Below are 19,001 nucleotides of genomic sequence, written 5' to 3' on the forward strand. Positions count from 1 at the left end.
AATGGATATGTAATAACATAAATTACATGTTAAATTTCAGATATAGAACAATAATGAAACCCTTGCCGCCTTGCAATTTATACAGGAAAATTATAGTGATATTGGTTTTATTGATCTTTTGGACAAACAAAATGTATAGAGATAGTCCTCTAGGTCAGAAAAATGGCTTGTTTAAAAAATAATCACAGGAAAAATCAGCATAAAGTCATTTTAAAATGTTCAAAGACACTAGTATACTCACAAAAGCAGTTATTTTAATTGCTAAAAGTATTCACATATGGAAAATTGTTTCTACCATTTGCATAAAACATGCATGATATGTTTACTCTCCAAAAGAGGTTGGGAAATTTTAACAAAAAGCCGCATATCTGCTGAGTATGTATCTGCTGAGGGGCCTATATCTTTTAAAAGCTTAAGTAAAATCCAATGCATTTAATTGGAATTGTTTTAAGATTTATATTTGGGTGGGGGCATTTTTAAATGAACTTCCATGGTTCTTAAATATTATTCTTTCAAAGAATTTATTGAAAAAACTGAATATTGATGAATGATGGAGCTTATCTTAAAGTCCTTTAATCGACATAATCTAGCAAAGAAATTAGTTCATGTTTCAGAGCTCATTTGTGTATAGAGACCAAACATCATTATCTTTTTTCAGTATATATTTATGTTTTCTCAAAAAATTAGTATACCAGAATAGTTTTTAAGATATATATGCAGATATACATATATATACATACACATATATATACACACATATATAAATATTGGTTATAATTCTTCAAAATCAGTGGTTATTTGGGATAATAACTCCATATAGAACATTTTCTTGAGGGAAAACATTGTTATTGATAACTTCATAAAAAATTGTGTTTTGATTTGACTCGCATCATTCTTTTGTTGAGAAGTTTTCCAGGTTAGCTTGAAGCCTAATCACGTATTCAGATTATCCTCAGTGGTTCTCATCATTGTCTGCACAGAACAATCACCTGAGGCTTTATACAATACAGGTCCCTGGGTCCCATCTGTAGGGATATTGATTTAATTGGACTGGGTTGCATCCAGCACACTCGGGTTTTTAAGACTTCAAGGTAATACCAGCATGCAGCCTAAGGAGAGAATCACTGATCTAAGGATTGATTTTTGTAAATACTAGACATATTCAAGATAATCAAAACTTTAAAACTTAATACATTTTTATCTCCATTGTTTCCACACAGCTCCATCAATATTTTAAAACCAATCAGCCAATAGTTAGATATATTTAACACACATTTTCCTCACCAAAGTATATAATTATAATTAAAAATCAAATAGTTGATGATATGATTATGTATTTGTTCACTCTTTATAAAAATATAAGTAGTTAAACAAGTTGGAATTTTTATGAATATACTTTTATATCTGAATTAAAATCACTTCCTGTGAAATTCTGTAGTGTTTGGTGAGGTGAGGCATTTCCCAATGGGAGGCTCTCTTCTGTTTCACTATTATTAGGAACTTGTGTGAAAGTAAATGTAACATCCACTCAGTATGTAATGCTTCCTATAAAAGAACTGCAAGAGCCCCCAAATTAATGTTCTATTAAGGTATTGTTTTAATGATGGTAATTATCACTGATGGTAATGTGACTGCTTCCTAGGAGCTAAAGTAAACAGTCTTACTTTGAAGAATGTAATACAGAGCATACTGACTCATATAAATGAAATAGCCTTATAATCTTGTCAGATGACCTGTAACACCTTGTGGGACTTATAGAAACTATGTTAACTTGGATCTCTTCCTATTTACATAACGAGTTTTAATTTATGTCATGTACATTTCCCACACTGAGTTAGACTGAGGTCAACTCTGGATAGTCTCACTGTTCCAGCAGAAGCCTCATGAGATCTAGAGCTCCAAATTTGTCTACAGAGTACTCTGTAAACACACACACACACAGGTGCATGCACACATACACAACCACACATAAACATACCATGAAGAAACAGAGGTAATTGCAACTAGATAAGACAAAAAAAAAAAAAAAAAGCAAAGAAAAAAACCTCAAAGAGCACAAAACTACAACACAAAACCTCATTATAAACAATAAAACCATTCACAAATAGAACAATCAAGAAAGGTTAAAGAAACAGTATTGTCTATTAGACACAGCTACAAATAGGCTGAGGCATGCATTAAAACGATTACTAAGCCTAATGTTCTTCCACTAATTCTTCTTAGCCAGAATAGCTGGGGACAGGAATGAGATAAAGGGGGTAATATTTTTCTATACTCAAAACTTATCATAGGCTTGTGTTTGAAGCATGGGTGACAAGGGTGTGTTTCTCTGCAGGATTTCTAAGATACATTGTTATCTCTTTGGGCTTGTGTATTGTAGCGTGGTAAAGATGAACACTATATAACTTATGAGCCTATGATCAGATTTCTGCCCTTCAAAATAAGTACTTCCCCTATTACTAATTGATATTTTCAAGTGTAAATTCTACAGAATAATGCATTTGCATCCTTAAATAATGGGATTCAATTCACTACTTTAAAGCACATCTTTTTTACAAAGGTAAATGCATAGTGTTGTACTTTTCTGGAAATGAAGAAACAAAAAAAGGGAACATTGATTTTACAAAATTAATTTCTAAAATCAAAATAATTTACTTTTTATGTTATTGTTAACGTGACTTGTTCATTCAGTGAGACATAAAATTATTCAAATTTATATAGCAATGTCCATTTAGGCAGCATTAATAGAAAAAAATTCTTTGACAGGTATGAGATAAATTTGTTAACTCACTCAAAAATATTTATTGAATGGCTGCTATGTTCCAGGCCTTATTCCATGTTCCAAGAATATAACAGTGAACAATACAGACACACTTCCTGACCTCACAAATCTTGCAATCTTCTGATCTTTGAGAAGATTTATTTTTAATAACTTCTGAGATAGAATTATCCTTCATGGTGTCATAATAATTTAATCTTTACATTCCCAACAAAATTCTTATATCAGTAATATAATTGACAATTACAGATACTAACCTTTAAAAATAAAAACTTAATTTACTCAACATATTTTCAATTCACTAACAACTTATAACTACAATTTAAAATTGTAACAGAGATAATTTTAAAATAATCTTCATGTGATCTCTATAAAAGTTTCTGACATGCTATAGTTCACATTATAACATCGAAAAATAAAGATCTAACATTCTCATTTTGATGTTAAGAAAAAAAAGCTCTATTATATCAAAACTGAATTAAAAGTTAAGAGAAAGGTCATGCATAGCTGTTTTGATTTTTTGTAATTGCATTACTTTTATTTTTTAATTTAAAATATAATTGCTAGGATTAATAATCCTTATATTGTTATTTACTACATAGTTATGTAAAAGTACTGTTTTATTATATTTTTGGTAGTTGATTTTTCTTTCCTCTAACAACTTTAATTATTTAAATTTCCTGTACATATTTGAGTTTGTGCCCTCTGTTTTATAGCATCGTAATGGAAGTGCTACTCTGTTGGAGTGAGGAAATTCTATTTGGAGTATGGGACAAGGTATTGATTTCCCACTGTAGTAGGATAATGGTTTCTTAAATATCCAAGTCTTGTTGAATGGGAGGGGAGCAATGTGATCCAACAGACAGACAATTGTATTTACAATCAAGAAACACAATTTATGCTCGTATGATTTTGGCCTACCTGATTCTTCATATCCATTCAAAAGTCTTATACTCATCCCATAATGATCTGTGGTGTTATTCACAACAAACAAACCAATGTTCCTTATCCTTTCTCCAAACTCTCATCTATTTTGAAGCTCATGACAACAGTTTATGACACACATTGCCCCTTTTTGCCACAGCTATTTACAGCTCTCCAGATCTGTAATTTAGTCTCCGTCATTCTCTGAAAATTCAGTAATTCAGCTTACTATCTTTCTCTTCCAAACTATCCCTGCAACTTTTCAGTAAATTTCCTATCCATATACACTATGCTTACCATATCCATTTACACATGCAGTTCCTTTAGAAATTCTCCTTCAATGGACTTCTGGCCCCTGTTAGTTCAGCCACCTAAACTTTGAAAATTACCAGTAACAGCTAACCCCTCTTCCTCATTTTTACTAGGTTCATCCCATCTTCCAATCAATCCATTGATACTACTGTATTTTCACTGTTCACCATGTCTTTCCTACCTATCTAACTTACATCTTATGACCACTCATTATAATCTCTTTCTTTTGTTCATAAAGCCTCAATACCATTATCAACACTCCTGCTTTATTTTCCTGAAAAAATATTTACTGTTTTCACTGGTCACCTGTTCTAAGTCATCATCGAATAAGTGAACTTAAAGGAGAAAATCTCACAACAATGCTGAATGATCTCATTTTAATATCCTGACCATTGAACTCAAGGGATTCCTTAAGGCTGTAGGGTGATACCACTCCATCTCCTTATTCAATTTACTCTCCCATTATTCTGCATAACTGTTCCAATTACTCTCCTCTCTATGGAACTACAGCATCTTTTTCCAGATACAAAATCATGGCTATTATTTCACTGAGAAAGTAGAAAGTGTATGAAGGAAACGCCTGCATGAACCCATCATCAAGTCTATCAACCCTCCTATACTCCTATCCTCTTCCCACAACAAATGAGCTATATGCTCCTATGTAAGTCTCAGCTCTATACTTGTGCAATGAATCCTATTACTTCTTGTTTGCAAAGTGAATGACTCTGGCAACTTCTCTATCATGTTCCTGTATGATCAATGTTTTCCTTACTATTTGGATATTTTCATTTGCGTAGAAACATATTGCAGTTTCCACTGGCTTAGAAACAGAGCAACAAAAAGTAAATAAAAGTCCCTTCACTCTGCCTCTTCCTTTAATGCCTGACTTGACTGTTCTATTCAACAAAACTCATTGAAAGTGTAACTGTACTTACTGTCTGAGCTCTTTCTCTTCCCATCCTCTCTCCAACAAACTTCAATCAGACTTTGCTTCCTCTACTCTGAAGAAATATCACATGCTGTTGTCATCTCTGCTCACCTGAATCCAGTGGTCAATCATCAGTTCATGTTTAAGTTGACTTAACAGTATCTTTTCACACCCTGTTATCATTCTACAACTTTTAGAACATTAATTTCCTCAGACCACAACTACATTCTACCTTGGCTTCTTCTTCTTCTTCTACTTTTTTTTTTTTTGCAAGTTTAACCTGATAATTTATTTGTGGGAAAAAAAGCTAGTTTTGATGAGAAAAAGTTCAGTCCTTTTCTTGTAAATACAAAGAAACTCAACAGGAACTTTAAAGGTAGTAGGACAGAAAAGGCAAGAGTAACTCTTGTAATCCTTTTCAATTAAACAGACAAATCAACTTGAAGAACAGTGTTAAAACACTATTCGGCCTGAATATTTATTAGCCTATACATCCTGTTGTTCAATTGTGTTTTGATTTTTTAAAAAAGCAAACCAACGACATTTATAAGAAGTATTGCCCCAGTTATAGTGCTGAAAATAACTTAGTTTCCCTCTCCAAGGATACTTTTCATCCTCTAAAGCATAAAATGCTATATAATATCTTACGCAAATTAACCAGTGTTTTTACAAAAGTAATGCAGTTTTGGACTGATGATATTACACTGCATTTGTGGTAAAGTACTAAGCATAAGATCAATTAGGCATTTTCAGTCTAATCAGTTTCTAAGGATATCATTTAATTCTTGGCAATATATAATAACTGGTATGATTTTGGTACTTAAATCATACATTGTGGAGAACAAGAAGAAATGTATTATAGTAACAGGATTTATATCTAGCAAACAGTTGCAGTGTTGAACAAAGCTCTTCTATGAACTTCGTGAATTTGTTTTGCCGTTGGTCACCTGTAGTAGAGCCTTGATTTGATTCTTCCGTCTTCATGCTTTCTCCATCTGCAGTCTTTAACATTTCTTCATCTTTGCCATCATCATATAGATCTTTTGACATTAATTCTCTAGCTAATTTGATATTAAGTCATTCGTTGTAGTGAAGCTTCCTTTTCATTTCAAATTGTCGCCTTTTTTCTCCTTCCTCAGGTGAGAGGTCACTAGCCTCCTGTCCACTGTTTTCTTGTTCTTGAACCCTATACTTTGGATCCTAGCCTTCAGCAGCAGCTAATTTCTTAGCTAAGATATCTGCTGCCATGGCTTCTGTGGTTTCTGTATCACTACATGCATCTTCACCATCCCCATCTTAACGACAGTAAGGAGTGCTTGGTTCATCTATTTTCATTAAACCATCGTCTTTGTCTGCTGGATGATATGTCGCCAGGATGTTCATTTCTTTCCACTTCTGGGATTTTTTGCTCCGCTCCTCGTCGACACTCCCGCTGGGCTGTTCAGCCGACGCCACCATAGAGGAAGCTGTAGAGAGGTCTTGTTCTTCAGGATCCCTTTGATGGGCCAGTGCGAGGCAGTCCAGGCCGCCATTTCCGGGCGCTACTGCTGTTGGCTCAGGGTCACCGCTTGGCGTCGGGTCCGGAAGAGAAGAGTCCGGCCCTGGCAGAGACAGTGCAGACAGCCGCGGTGCCCGCTTAGGGTAAAGCGGCCGCATCTGCTGTCTCAGAAACGGCTACCTGAGTGGTTGTCACAAAACAACGACCCCAGCGCCACAGCCAGCGCCGGAGGAGTGGCGGCTGCTTGCGGGCCCTTAGCCGCCGGCGCTTCAGCCGCACTAGCCGGGAGACGCCGGCAAGAGCTCCAGCGCTGGAGCGACGCCACGCCAAGCGGGCCCGCTCTCTCGGGATATCTTAGTTTGGTTTAAATTCTATCACACTGGCAGCTGTTTCTCATTCCCCTTTGCTTGTTCTTTCTCATTTTATGGGTCTGAAATCTCTTGTGTGTCTAAGAACTCAGACTTCCGACTACTTCTCTATTATTTCTGCACACAGTTACTAAGTTATTTCATGCAGTCCAATGCCTGGAAAAGCCATCTGTATGTTTGACGGCTGTTATATCACTTTATTCCGAGGTCTGCTTTTGTTTTTGGCACATCGTAAGTCCTTTTAAAATACTTTGTGAGTAAATATAGAGATGAGTGAGACCTAAAATATCAGGTATCTTTATGCAAGGAGCCATTGAGATGGTTATAAGCAGAACCAGTGCCAGTCTTTGGACTTTTGATCTTATATTGAGTCCAAATTAGGAATTCCTTCTTTCATTATCAATTTATTTTTAAATGCATAATTTTTCTCCTAAAAATGGTGCCTGTCAGATGATTGATGCTTTTATACTTGAATATCAGTCATTAAACATTTCATTTACCGTCAAAATAGTACTCAGCACTATTAAATCTCTTTAATTTTGAGAATGGATTGAATGACTTGCAGTGTCATGATATCTGGCAATTTGGATGTTATAAGAAATACAGTTGATAGAAAGAGACAGATGACAAATAACATAATATTTCTTACACAAATTTTTAAACAATTAAATTACAGCTTTTATTTTTATTTTGGACTAAGATATAACTGGTATTAAGTCAGGAATAGTGTGATCTTTGGAAATTCATTTATAACCTCACATTCCTCCTTTGTAAAATGAAAAAAAAAATAACATTCTCAGTGAGTTGTAAGGAGTAAACGAAATAGTTTAGAATAGTGTCTGGCATTAAAAAAGCTCTTTAAAAGTTAATAATAATAATTATGTAATCAGTTAATTCAAATTGACATCAAATTAGAATTATATTTATTAAATATATTTGTGATGTCAAGATACACTAATATATCTAAGATTTAAAACTGAATCATAGTTAACTTCTTTTCAGTGTTCTTTCCTTTCCTAACAAGTGTGTGGTACTTATCTTAATATTTTCGTTAGCGTTTTACTTGAACCATAAAATCACCACATGACTTCAAAATACAGTATTCCTAGCAGCTGTTTCTCACTGCTGATTCACTAACATCTGTTTCTCATTCCTGATTCACAGAACTGGCTGTGGTAAGAAAATAATAATGCATATTAAGCTGATTATTTTATATGTTCTCCAAATCAATCCGTTTCTAGACTACCTCTCTTGGCCCACTATTATAGCATATTTTTTGCAAATATCGGGACATATCTACAGCTTCTGTAATCATAAAAAATCATTTTCAGTCTTGGCACTAAAACTATTTGCATATATTCAGAAGAATATTTGATTTTGACCTTCGATTCATTTCCCTAACATTTTTCAAATTTATCCTTATTGATTCAATTAATTATTTATGAAATGTACTTTTTTCATGCCTGCAATATTTTTTATGTGTTTGACACAAATGTTTAAGTTAATATAAAATTTAGGTTAAGTACATCAAATACTAAGAATTCTAGTTCAATATATGGTGACCTTTAGAGAATTATTTGTGTTAGAAAATACACTTTGTCAATGAATGCTTACTTAGAAAAGCATTGTGTCCTGCTCAAGTGTTGCTTAAATAGAATTTATACAGTAATAGGTCACCTTAAAAAAATATGCCAGATGGTGAAGGAACTGAGGAGCAGGTTGAGTTAATGAAAAATGCATTGATGATGCTAGGACATTTGTCTGAAATTATAGAGCAAATTGTGGGGGAAGGCACAAGTAAGAAGGAGGTTTAATATTCAAAAGGTGTTTTTTAAATTAGTATCAGCAAAGACCTATGTCTTCTTCCAACAATATCTTAAACTAAAAAAGTAGACTAGTGACACAGGACCCCAGTGGTGCTTTGCCAGCTGGTGACTTCTGATGTTGGTGACGCCCCTACCCAGGATTGCCCTTGAATTGCCACAGGAGGCACCCACCCAATTGGTTCAGTGGGCTGCCTTTGACTTGTGCTCCAGGCTGGATCCAGTGCTCACCGTGGTATCCACGTTCAGCCTGCCGCTCAGCCAGGCATGCAGCAACCTGCTTCCACCTTGGGCACCTGCATCTGAATGAGGGGAATGCAGTGGCTCCCAAGAAACTCGGAGACACCAGCAACTCAGGATCCCCAAACAGAGTATTATTCCCACCTTTTGCAGCTCAGTGGACAGGGGTGTGTTAACAGCTTTTTCAGTCCTGTTGCCCAACTCCAGCGTGTGGTTCCTGGGCTGACAGCCACACCGCTGCTTTCTGTTGTATGGGGCAGTCGCCCAATACTGGCAGAGGACCTTGGGCTAGAGTGCTTCAGCCTTTTTCATACCCACATTTGGCAGGTCCCAAGTTCTTGCCCCACTTCCAACAAGAATGAAGTTACTCTGACAACTGAAGGATGAGCAGGGCAGACTTTTACTGAGTGACAGCACAGTTTATAGGAGAGAGGGGACCCAAAAAGGACCGCCCCCTACCCAAACTCGAGTAGCCTGTGAGGTGTCTGAGTCCGACTGTGTCCTTGGTTTTTATGGGCTCAGAATGGAGGAAGTGCATGCTGATTTGTCCATGGGCAGGAGGAAGTGGTGCTGAGTCGGTCCATGGTTGGGTGTGGAAAAAGCACCATCTGGCTGGCTGATAGGCGTCAAGGAAGTTCCCACTCCTGGTCGCAGACTCTACTTGCAACTGGAAGCCCAGCCCCCAGACTTCAGGCTATCCTTGACTTGATGGTTGGGTCCCACCAGGGACCTGCCCTGCCTAGGAACCTGTCTGCCTCCTGCCACCATCAATAGCATCTTTTATAAATGTAAGTTCACAAATACTGCATCTTAGATTGTAACCATTTAGTGCTAGCATTGAATAATTATATACTATAAGAGGAAATATTTTAAGACAGAATTAGTGACTATAGTTAAAAAGTTATAAGTTGAGCTATTATCTGTTTATTTTTGGATAGCGGGGTGTCTTTTTAGTTGCTAAAAATTTTCATTCCAGTTTAATACAATAAACTTAAAAAACTGTTTAGCTAAAATGTATATTCCATCATCTTAATTCAGTTTTTATGTCTCCTCATGCAAGGAGCAAGAGGTTGGTAGACAGTTTAATTCAAATGAGGGTTCAGAAATTAGAAACTTGGAAAAATTGCCAAATAGCTTGCACCAGGCACTCCTTTAAAGTAAACACTAAAAAATATCAACTCATCAAGCTGTGTCAACACTTTGATTCTCCTCATTTATTCTTCAAGGCAACTGAAAATCCGTGAGATTTGTAAGGTATTGACCATGATGTTTGCATCCTCTATGTTTCAATGAAATCCTTTTTTGCCTATTATGTAAGTGTTCCCAAAACCAACTCATTATATTCTATATCAAAAATATAATATTTTAATTATGGAAACCTCTCTTAATTTTTCTCTTAATATACTTATAGTATTTATTCCATAACTCTAGGTACAATTATATATGTGAATACATTTATATGTTTTAAAGTCTCAGTCATTTTCGTGTTTTATGAGAAAATGAATTGTTTTCAAACTCAGTTTGAAGTCTTCATTAAAAATAAAATCTAATGAATTATGTAGTGAAATTCCTTTTAAAGTCACTTATATATAACTAGAATTAAAGAATTAAAACAATATTTTCCATGGTTTCAAAAACTATCCTTCTCTTCCACTCTTATTGATATAGTCAGTGAATAAATTATCTAATTTACCATGTTCTCACATAGAAGTGTTGGTTTCACCTTTTTGAAAACATGATCTTCTAGAAAATGGGGAAATGCCAGCATGCTAAAATCAGCAATCTCTACGATGCCATAGGCATAAGCAGAAAAAAAAAGAAAAGTCATGATTCCCTAAGTTAATTTCTGAATAAAATAAAAATGTGTGGAATTGGGAGAGCGTAAGATAGGCAAAAGAAGATTAGAAAAGTTACAGAAAATCCTTGAAGAAGTGACAAGCAGGATAGAGACAGGTCAAAGTAGATTTATTTTTATGTCAGTATTCACTTATAAGTTATGATGGACTTCTAAGCTTACACGTTTAACATATCCCTACTTTGCTCATAAAGTCCTGAAGCATGATTTTATTCAACTATAATTAGTTTGGAGAAAAAGTGATTTGAGAAATGATCTCTTTTACATAATGATATTTTATGGATAATTAATGTTCATAACACTAGATTTTTAAGAAAGCAAATAAAACAATGCTAACATCTGTTCTGATCCACATTTTAATATAACAGTTTTCACAGATAGTTTGTGATTTTGCTTTTCAAATATCCAGGGAAATGGATACATTGTGTTTATATGTGAAATGACATACAGTTACTTTAAGATTTTAGAGAATATGATAAATGAAGAATTAAAAAGTCTCATTTTCCAGCTTCTAATGTTCCCTTGAAGAGAATGCCTAAGGTAAAAGCAATGTTAGTTTTTCACCTCATTTCACTGATGCAGTGGTAATTCACAGAAGTGCCTCTGTAAGTTGAGAAAGTATATCGAGGTGTATAAATTTGAATGCATTCATGCATTTGATTTTTACTTCAAGCTGCATTTTTCCTTTATATCAGAAAACCTTTGAGACACAAGTGGTTAAATGAAGAATAATTAGAAGCAAGGTAAAATTGAATAAGCATAACCTAAGTAGAGAATGATGCCTCAACACTTTCTATTAATGAATATTTATGTCCTTTTACTGCTTGTACAAACACATATTTCTGTGCATATTCAGTTAGCTTTAATACTTTAAATAATTTTTTTAAAGGTTTAATTTTAATACATAACTTTTGCTTGAAATACATCTTTATTTAAATTATTTATTCCATTGTACACATCATAACCTTTTACTTTAGATTCTGGAAGGTTCCATAATGTTTGGTTAAGAATTTATTTCTCTAAATGTTGAATAGTTCATGCATTTAATGAGAAATATATAATCTTGTATTTCTCTAAACTTGCAAATTCACTTATACTTCACGTAAGAATGCACCATCAATTTATTTATTTTTAAGATAAACTGAAAGGAATGATTAAGATAGTATTGCTCGAATTTACATTTCATTTTTAGAGCATAAAATAATGATTTTCATATCTTCATAATGTATATTATAATCCTCAAAGGTCTCTAATATACAAAATGAATTTTTCACCTTCCTTCTTTGTTTGCTTCTTTACCCTATTATTATTCTTGCTTTGTGACATTTTGTTTCTGCCATCTTACTGACAAAAATAAAAATATTTTCAAACATGTCATATTAATATACTTCAAAATGTATTATATATTGTAAGTAGTCTCTGTGCAAATTAATGCTCTTATCTTATTTGAAGTTTGTTTATTAAAAATATGATTAGATTTTCTAGATATTTTCTGGTTTACTTTTCTTTAAAGTGTTTGCATTAATCACTGTGATTACTGTACTTTTTCTAATTTACTTTTTGTTCCTCCTCCTATAATACTGTCATTCTCCCTTTCCTTCAGCTAACTGGAGTACTTAGTTAATTTATTTTTTTCCGAAATTAACATTTAATTATTCGCTTCATAATTGTGAAAAAGTTTTATCTATATCCCGTGATATTTTGTTTCATAGAAAGGTTTCTTTTCACAAAATTTATTTGGTTATTTGCATTTTTATTTTTTATGGAACTTTTAAGCAAATCCTAAGGAATCTAGAAAAGCCAAATCAATCTTGAAAAAGAGCAGAGATGAAGATTATGCACTACCATATATCAAGGGTTCCTATTCTGCAATAATTAAAACAATGTAGTATTAAACAAAAATAGAGTGTACACTAATGGAACAAAAGCAAGTCCAGAAAGAGACTCACCTCTATAGGCTCATGATCTCTCTCTCTCACTCGCTCTCTCTCTAAATATATATATATATATATATATATATATATGAAAAAATGTAGCTTATTTTTTTAATAAGTCATGCTGAGGAAATTTGATATACATATTGAATTTAAAAGCACCTTGAACTTTAACCTCATACCGTAACAAAAGTCATGATTTCCTAATAATTCAAGATAATTCAATAATTCTGTGTGTGTGTGTGTGTGTGTGTGTGTGTATACACATGCACGGGGCCAAGACTTGACTGGATACTGCAAAAAAGAGTACAACCAAGTTGCCTGATAATGAAACATATTCCAACTTGCTCACTAATCTTTGGAGTCCTTCAAATTAAACAACAAGATAGCAATCCTCACCTATCATAATGTTTATTTTAATTAAGCTAAGTAAATATTATTCCCTCCATGTATTTAATAATCTTTGTAGAACACATAGCACAATATTGCTTTTTCTCATTAGAGAATCACAGTGTGTGTTTCCTGAAGTAGTACAATATTCTAAGTAAGATTTAATCTCAGTTCACAACTGACTGAAATTCAAGGGTAATTTGTAGTTTTAAAATATCCTCCGGCTGGGCGCGGTGGCTCAAGCCTGTAATCCCAGCACTTTGGGAGGCCGAGGCGGGTGGATCACGAGGTCAGGAGATCGAGACCATCCTGGCTAACATGGTGAAACCCCGTCTCTACTAAAAATACAAAAAACTAGCCGGGCGTGGTGGCGGGCGCCTGTAGTCCCAGCTACTCGGAGGCTGAGGCAGGAGAATGGCGTAAACCCGGGAGGCGGAGCTTGCAGTGAGCCGAGATCACGCCACTGCACTCCAGCCTGGGTGACACAGCGAGACTCCGTCTCAAAAAAAAAAATAAATAAATAAAATAAAATAAAATAAAATATCCCCAGGTGAAAGAAATATTGTATTCCTTTTTTTTTTTTTTTTTTTCCCTGAGCAAAATATATCTGTCCCACTCCGCTCACTTTCTCCAGAGTTAAACTTTAATTGTTTATGAAGATTGCCCCTTGAAAGCATTTGAACGTCCTGAGTGTCCTGAAGTTTATACACTTCAGGGAAATGGGAAGAGCTTCCTGTTGTTGTCATGACTGACATGCGCCTTCCTGGGCCGACTTGGCACCTTTCCTGTGCCCACATGGCCCCTTCAAAGTTCAATGGTAAATTCCCCTAGAATGATTGTTTCTCCCATAGGCAACGTTCAGCCAACTAGGCTTTTGCTTAGAACCCCAAGGCAGAAGTGCTACATGTTCATTTTCAGCCTCTGCAAAGACTTATGTATGCAAATTCTTTGGGATTATTCATGCAAACAGCATTCTAGTCCCTAATGATCTCAGTTTAGGATTTCCAGCACTATTTCTAATGTTGTACTACATCTGTCTGCCACATCAAAGCACCGGAATTTCAATTTGCCCTGCCTCTGAGATAATCCACTTTAATCTGTCTCACTCCGTATTGCCTCTAGAAGCCATATTAGAAAAAAATTTACATTTCATTCATTCTGGGAGAAAGATAGCATAAAATCATACTGTGACTGCCTGCACATGATCTTTGTAAAAAAGAAAAATAAATAAAATTATTCCTTTTTCTCTGGTAATGTATTCTCTACTACCAAAATTGTGCATGTGAGGGGAGGAATCCATTCACTAGGGGAAGGAAATCAACAAAGCTCTATTTATCTTAATAATTCCTGTGCTCCACAAACAAGAATAAAGTAAATTCCACCAGAGTAATTCAGAAATCTTTATGTATGATAATGTTTTCCTTACCTAAAATGCATTTACAGGCATTTATTTCTTAACATCTCTTTTTTCAGCCACATTAATTTTCACACTGAAATCTATGATGCTTAATACTTATTGACGGCAATTAGAAAAAAGAAGAAAAAGGAAGTTGGTAGTAAAATGAAAAGTAAAGAAAAAGGTAGATAGATGGGCACATGTTTGCAATAATACTTGGAACAGGTAAATGATGCAGATGAATAAATAAACTTAAATCTACAGGCCAATATCTATGAGAAAAAATGCTGAAACAAAAAGAGGAGGTTATGCCAGACTTTGTTTTTTGCTGTGATGGAATCAAAGATAGAAAGGTAGAACTAAATATATATTTAGCAGAAAAAGAGTGTGCCTACTCTACTAAATAAAAATTATCTTGATGACAATCAGGTTTAAAAAATATAAAGTACAAATTTTAAGAAATCAAAATTCTAGATAAAAATCAGATAACTATGCTACAAAAAACAACTTTGGATGAATATTTTCTGAAAAATAGAAAAACTTGAGTTAAATTTCATAAAAGTACCATCTGAATACTCTAGAAAGAATAAATTCTGACAAAACTTTTAGAAAATAAAGATTGGTAAGTGAAAATTAATTGTCCAGGGGCTTTTATAAGTAATTTAAATGTCTATGACTGCTTGACTTGATGTCCATGTTATCGAACATTTCAAGATCAAGAATCAAGGTTTACGACACTGAGCTACAAAAACTGGTAAAATTGTCACAGAGCTTAGAGAGGTACATGTAAATAGGCGACTAATAATTGTGTCTTTTGAATAAATTAAATACATTAAATACAAAAATAGATTTCTGGAATATTAAAGAAAGTTTAAATTTATAGATATAATTTAGAAATGATATGACTAGAGATGATAATTGAAATACTACATTGGCTAGCACTTTCTGGGAAAAAGCATTAAAAATAACATCGACAGTGTCCAAAGCTGCTCTTTGAGAATAGTCAACGGAAAGTGCTCAATTGAATAATTTTACTCATTACATTGCTATGGTATATGCTTGATTCAAATCTCTTTCAGGAGTAGATGGACGGCTTAGATTTTCCTTCCACTACAGTACTACCGAGAGTAATAATCAACTGGTAGTTGTAAATGCTAGTTGATTGATTACTAAGCAACTTATAAGCTTTTTTCCCCTTTAATAATGTTCTATACTTACCAGGTTGTATCAGTGATGAAATGTTCAAGGCCTGAAATGTCTACGATTAGTGTCATTCTTTGTGATAAGATATTATTTAATCAGAAGGACCATGTCCAAAAGAAAATATGTTTCCTGGGAAAGGGAGCATATCAGCCTATTATGATACATTCATGGATAAGAATGATCAATCATGAACTCTGGGTATTCCTACTTTGATGTTGCAGAGATTGCAATTACATTTGCACTGATACATTTTCAGCCTGAAATAATACATTAAGCTTTTGATAAATGCCCTGAGAAATAATAATGCTGGCTCCAGAAAAGATTTCTGCCATCAAGGGGACTAAAGGAGTTTAAAACTGGAAGCACACCCTGGTATTAAAACCAGGAAAATAGTGGACCCTAAGAGATAGACATCTACTTTTTAAATTGTGTTTTTTGGGAAAAGCAAAAAGATTTTTCTCATTAACAGATTTCTTTCACTGAATATAAACATAAGCTTAGATCTTGATGTGATTAAAGAATATATTATTTTTTATTCCTTTTTCTTAATGCTAATCTAATTAAAGCTTTTCATGAGGTATCCCATAATTTAGCAAACAATTATTTTCAAAAATTGGAACAAAGTTGTCAGCAACTGTTCAACACTGATAAACTCCTGAAACACTTTCTAGCTTTGGTTCATCAAAGCAGACGGTACATTTTAGTCAAACACCCTGATGATATACACATTTAAAATATCTACTTTTTATATATTCTTTAATTGTGGAATTATTGGAAAATTCCCAAATGTTCATTTGCCTCCTTTTATTAAAAATGGGCACCTACCACTTCTCTTCTGATTTTTAAACTATGCATTTAAACATTTTATTACTATTAATATTAAAAAATAACCCTTGCTTTTTGATGTAGATATGCTGACGTTTTTTCCTCATTTGCTGCATTAATTTGATAATAATTTGAAATGGTCCTAAGTTATTCTGCCAATTTAAGACTACACACACACACACACACACACACACACACACACAAAATAAAAATTAAATAGAAGTAGAAAATAGTTACTAAGCAGCCAAACTTTGATATATGTAAGTTGCTGCTTTGTTTTGTTGAGTTTCAAAACTTAAGCAGATATATTCTTTTCCCAGTTCTTCTGATTTATTTTTACTCAAATCCTAAACATTCCATTAATCTTCTGTATGTTTGACATTGTTTGATATCAGTGAGTACTTATTCCAAAATAAAGCTCTAATTCCATTTCTTCTTATGACTTAGTACACGTTGTTTATGGTGACTCTTGCCTGAAATAATGAGATGGAAGTTATCTCTCTTCTTTCTCTCTCTCTCTCCTTTCTCTCACACACACATGCAGACACACGTGTCTGTACACACACACACAAACATTCATGCTCATAGGATCAATATTTACTGAGTGTTCACTCAGTTACAGGCATTTGCTCTACAATTAGTAATGCAGCAGTACACAAGACCAAGTTCTTAACCTCTTAGCCTTTTGCGAATTACATACTGGCATCTGGGTCTACTTGTAAAAGTTTTTTTTTTTTTTTTTTTTTTTTTTTTTTCTGACTATCATGTAATGTATGTTCATTCATGGCTTGTGGGTAATATATTGGTGTATTAGAAATTTAATGTTTATATAGTTAAACTAAATATAACATTTAGTAAACATTTGAAAAACATGGAACGTCTTTATATAGTTAAACTTACTAGTTTCTAGCAGTGCCAGTGAAATAAAACAATAAATTATAATTTAAATGGTATTTAATCCACAAAACTATATCTTCACTTTTAAAACAATCATTCATATGATCAAAAAAGAAAGGTACTAACGATACTACTGCATGGTTAGTGAATAATTCTCAATAAAGTAGAGAACAAAATGGCCAACTACAAACTTATAAAGTAAGCTTATAAAACATTGATTAAGCAACAAATTTAATATTAACTTATGTTATTTTCTGTGAAAAAATTAAAGTTTAAACAAGAGGTGTACATAAATAATGTGATAAAATATTTGAACCAATGAATATCATATCATTTTTCATGTGTTTATATGTAGCTAACTCTTTTTTTTTTGTTCTGCTCATGATAAAATTGTGGGAAAGATAGAATAACTTTTACAAGACTAGTATTAACACTTCCATTTTTAAGATAAGGAAACGGATTCAGAAAATACACATAAATATGGAAGAAAAATTAATAAATTATAAGAATATGATTTAAACCGAGAACTGTCATCACTTTCTAAAAATTCTCAATTTTTCTAACTTAATCCTTTATGATATTATGTTCAAAGTGTGGGCTCTAGAGAAAATATGACTATTGTTTTAAATAAACCTCTACTACTTACTGTCTGTGCTTTCTCCAGTGCTAAATAAAACCATAATTCAGTTTCCTTATCTCTAAAATTTGGATGACAATGGTAACCTATCTTATAGGTATTATGGAAATGATTTGAAATAGTATGCCATGTCTGTTATGTCAACTGGTATTTAGTACAGACTCTATTGATCTTAATTTCACTTCTCTTTTAAATCTTCTCTATCCAGGATGTGTATGTATGCAGTGTGTGTGTTCTTTTTGTTAGAATTATCAATTACCAGCCCTTACCTTTTGGCAACACATTAAGCACACACAAAAAATAATCCCCATTTATGCTTTTCCCACTTTTATACTTTTGTAATATTAAAAATTGATGACATAGGGCATGCAATCAAAACCTGCTGAACAATTACATAATTCTAATATCATGCATATCATTTCCATTGTTAGTGAAACTAACAATGTTAGCTCCACTTCAGTTAAGCTGAAACTATCTCCATAGCCTTTTCCATGTATTGCAGAAGCAATACCTTGTTGATCATCAAATATTCCTGAAAGTCATTGCAATGTTAGCATAACTCTAGGTTAGCATAGTAACACATCACATTTCTTCTTTGCTATTTTTATTTTTCTTAGTGAAGTAAAATTTCTTTATTCTTCTTTCAGCTTTTATTTAATTTCATTTTCTCTCTTAAGTGCTATTTATTCATACATATTAACTATTCCTTGTATAAAATTCTTAGAACCAGAAGTGTATAAGATTTTGAATTGTTTGGGATTTTGAAATATTTGCGTACACATAATGAGACATCTTGAGGTTGAGACACAAATCTAAACACAAAATTTATTTTTCATAAACACTTTACCAAGATAGTGTGAAACTAATGTTACATAATATTTTTAACAATTTTGTGCATAAAATAAAGTTCTTGTACAGTGAACCATCAGAAACCAAAAGTGTTACTATCTCAGCCACCCATGTGAACAATCTGTTGGGTTTTTTTCTCTTTT

At 33.5% G+C, this 19,001-nt stretch overlaps 1 protein-coding gene across 1 annotated transcript; it reads right to left on the reverse strand.

Moving 5' to 3' along the window:
• Window positions 1-5,989: 5,989 nt before the first annotated feature.
• On the reverse strand, window positions 5,990-6,759 carry LOC112611040. Its single transcript, XM_025364758.1, has one exon. The coding sequence runs from the start codon at window positions 6,597-6,599 to the stop codon at window positions 6,240-6,242; it is 360 nt and encodes a 119-aa protein (XP_025220543.1). The 5' UTR covers window positions 6,600-6,759; the 3' UTR covers window positions 5,990-6,239.
• Window positions 6,760-19,001: the final 12,242 nt, after the last annotated feature.

Source organism: Theropithecus gelada, chromosome 17, assembly GCF_003255815.1.
Source record: "Theropithecus gelada isolate Dixy chromosome 17, Tgel_1.0, whole genome shotgun sequence".
NCBI lineage: Eukaryota > Metazoa > Chordata > Mammalia > Primates > Cercopithecidae > Theropithecus > Theropithecus gelada.

What these genes read in the sequence shown, in the direction of transcription:
- LOC112611040 (XM_025364758.1), bottom strand. Translation starts at nt 6,599, where the DNA reads ATGCGGCCGCTTTACCCTAAGCGGGCACCGCGGCTGTCTGCACTGTCT.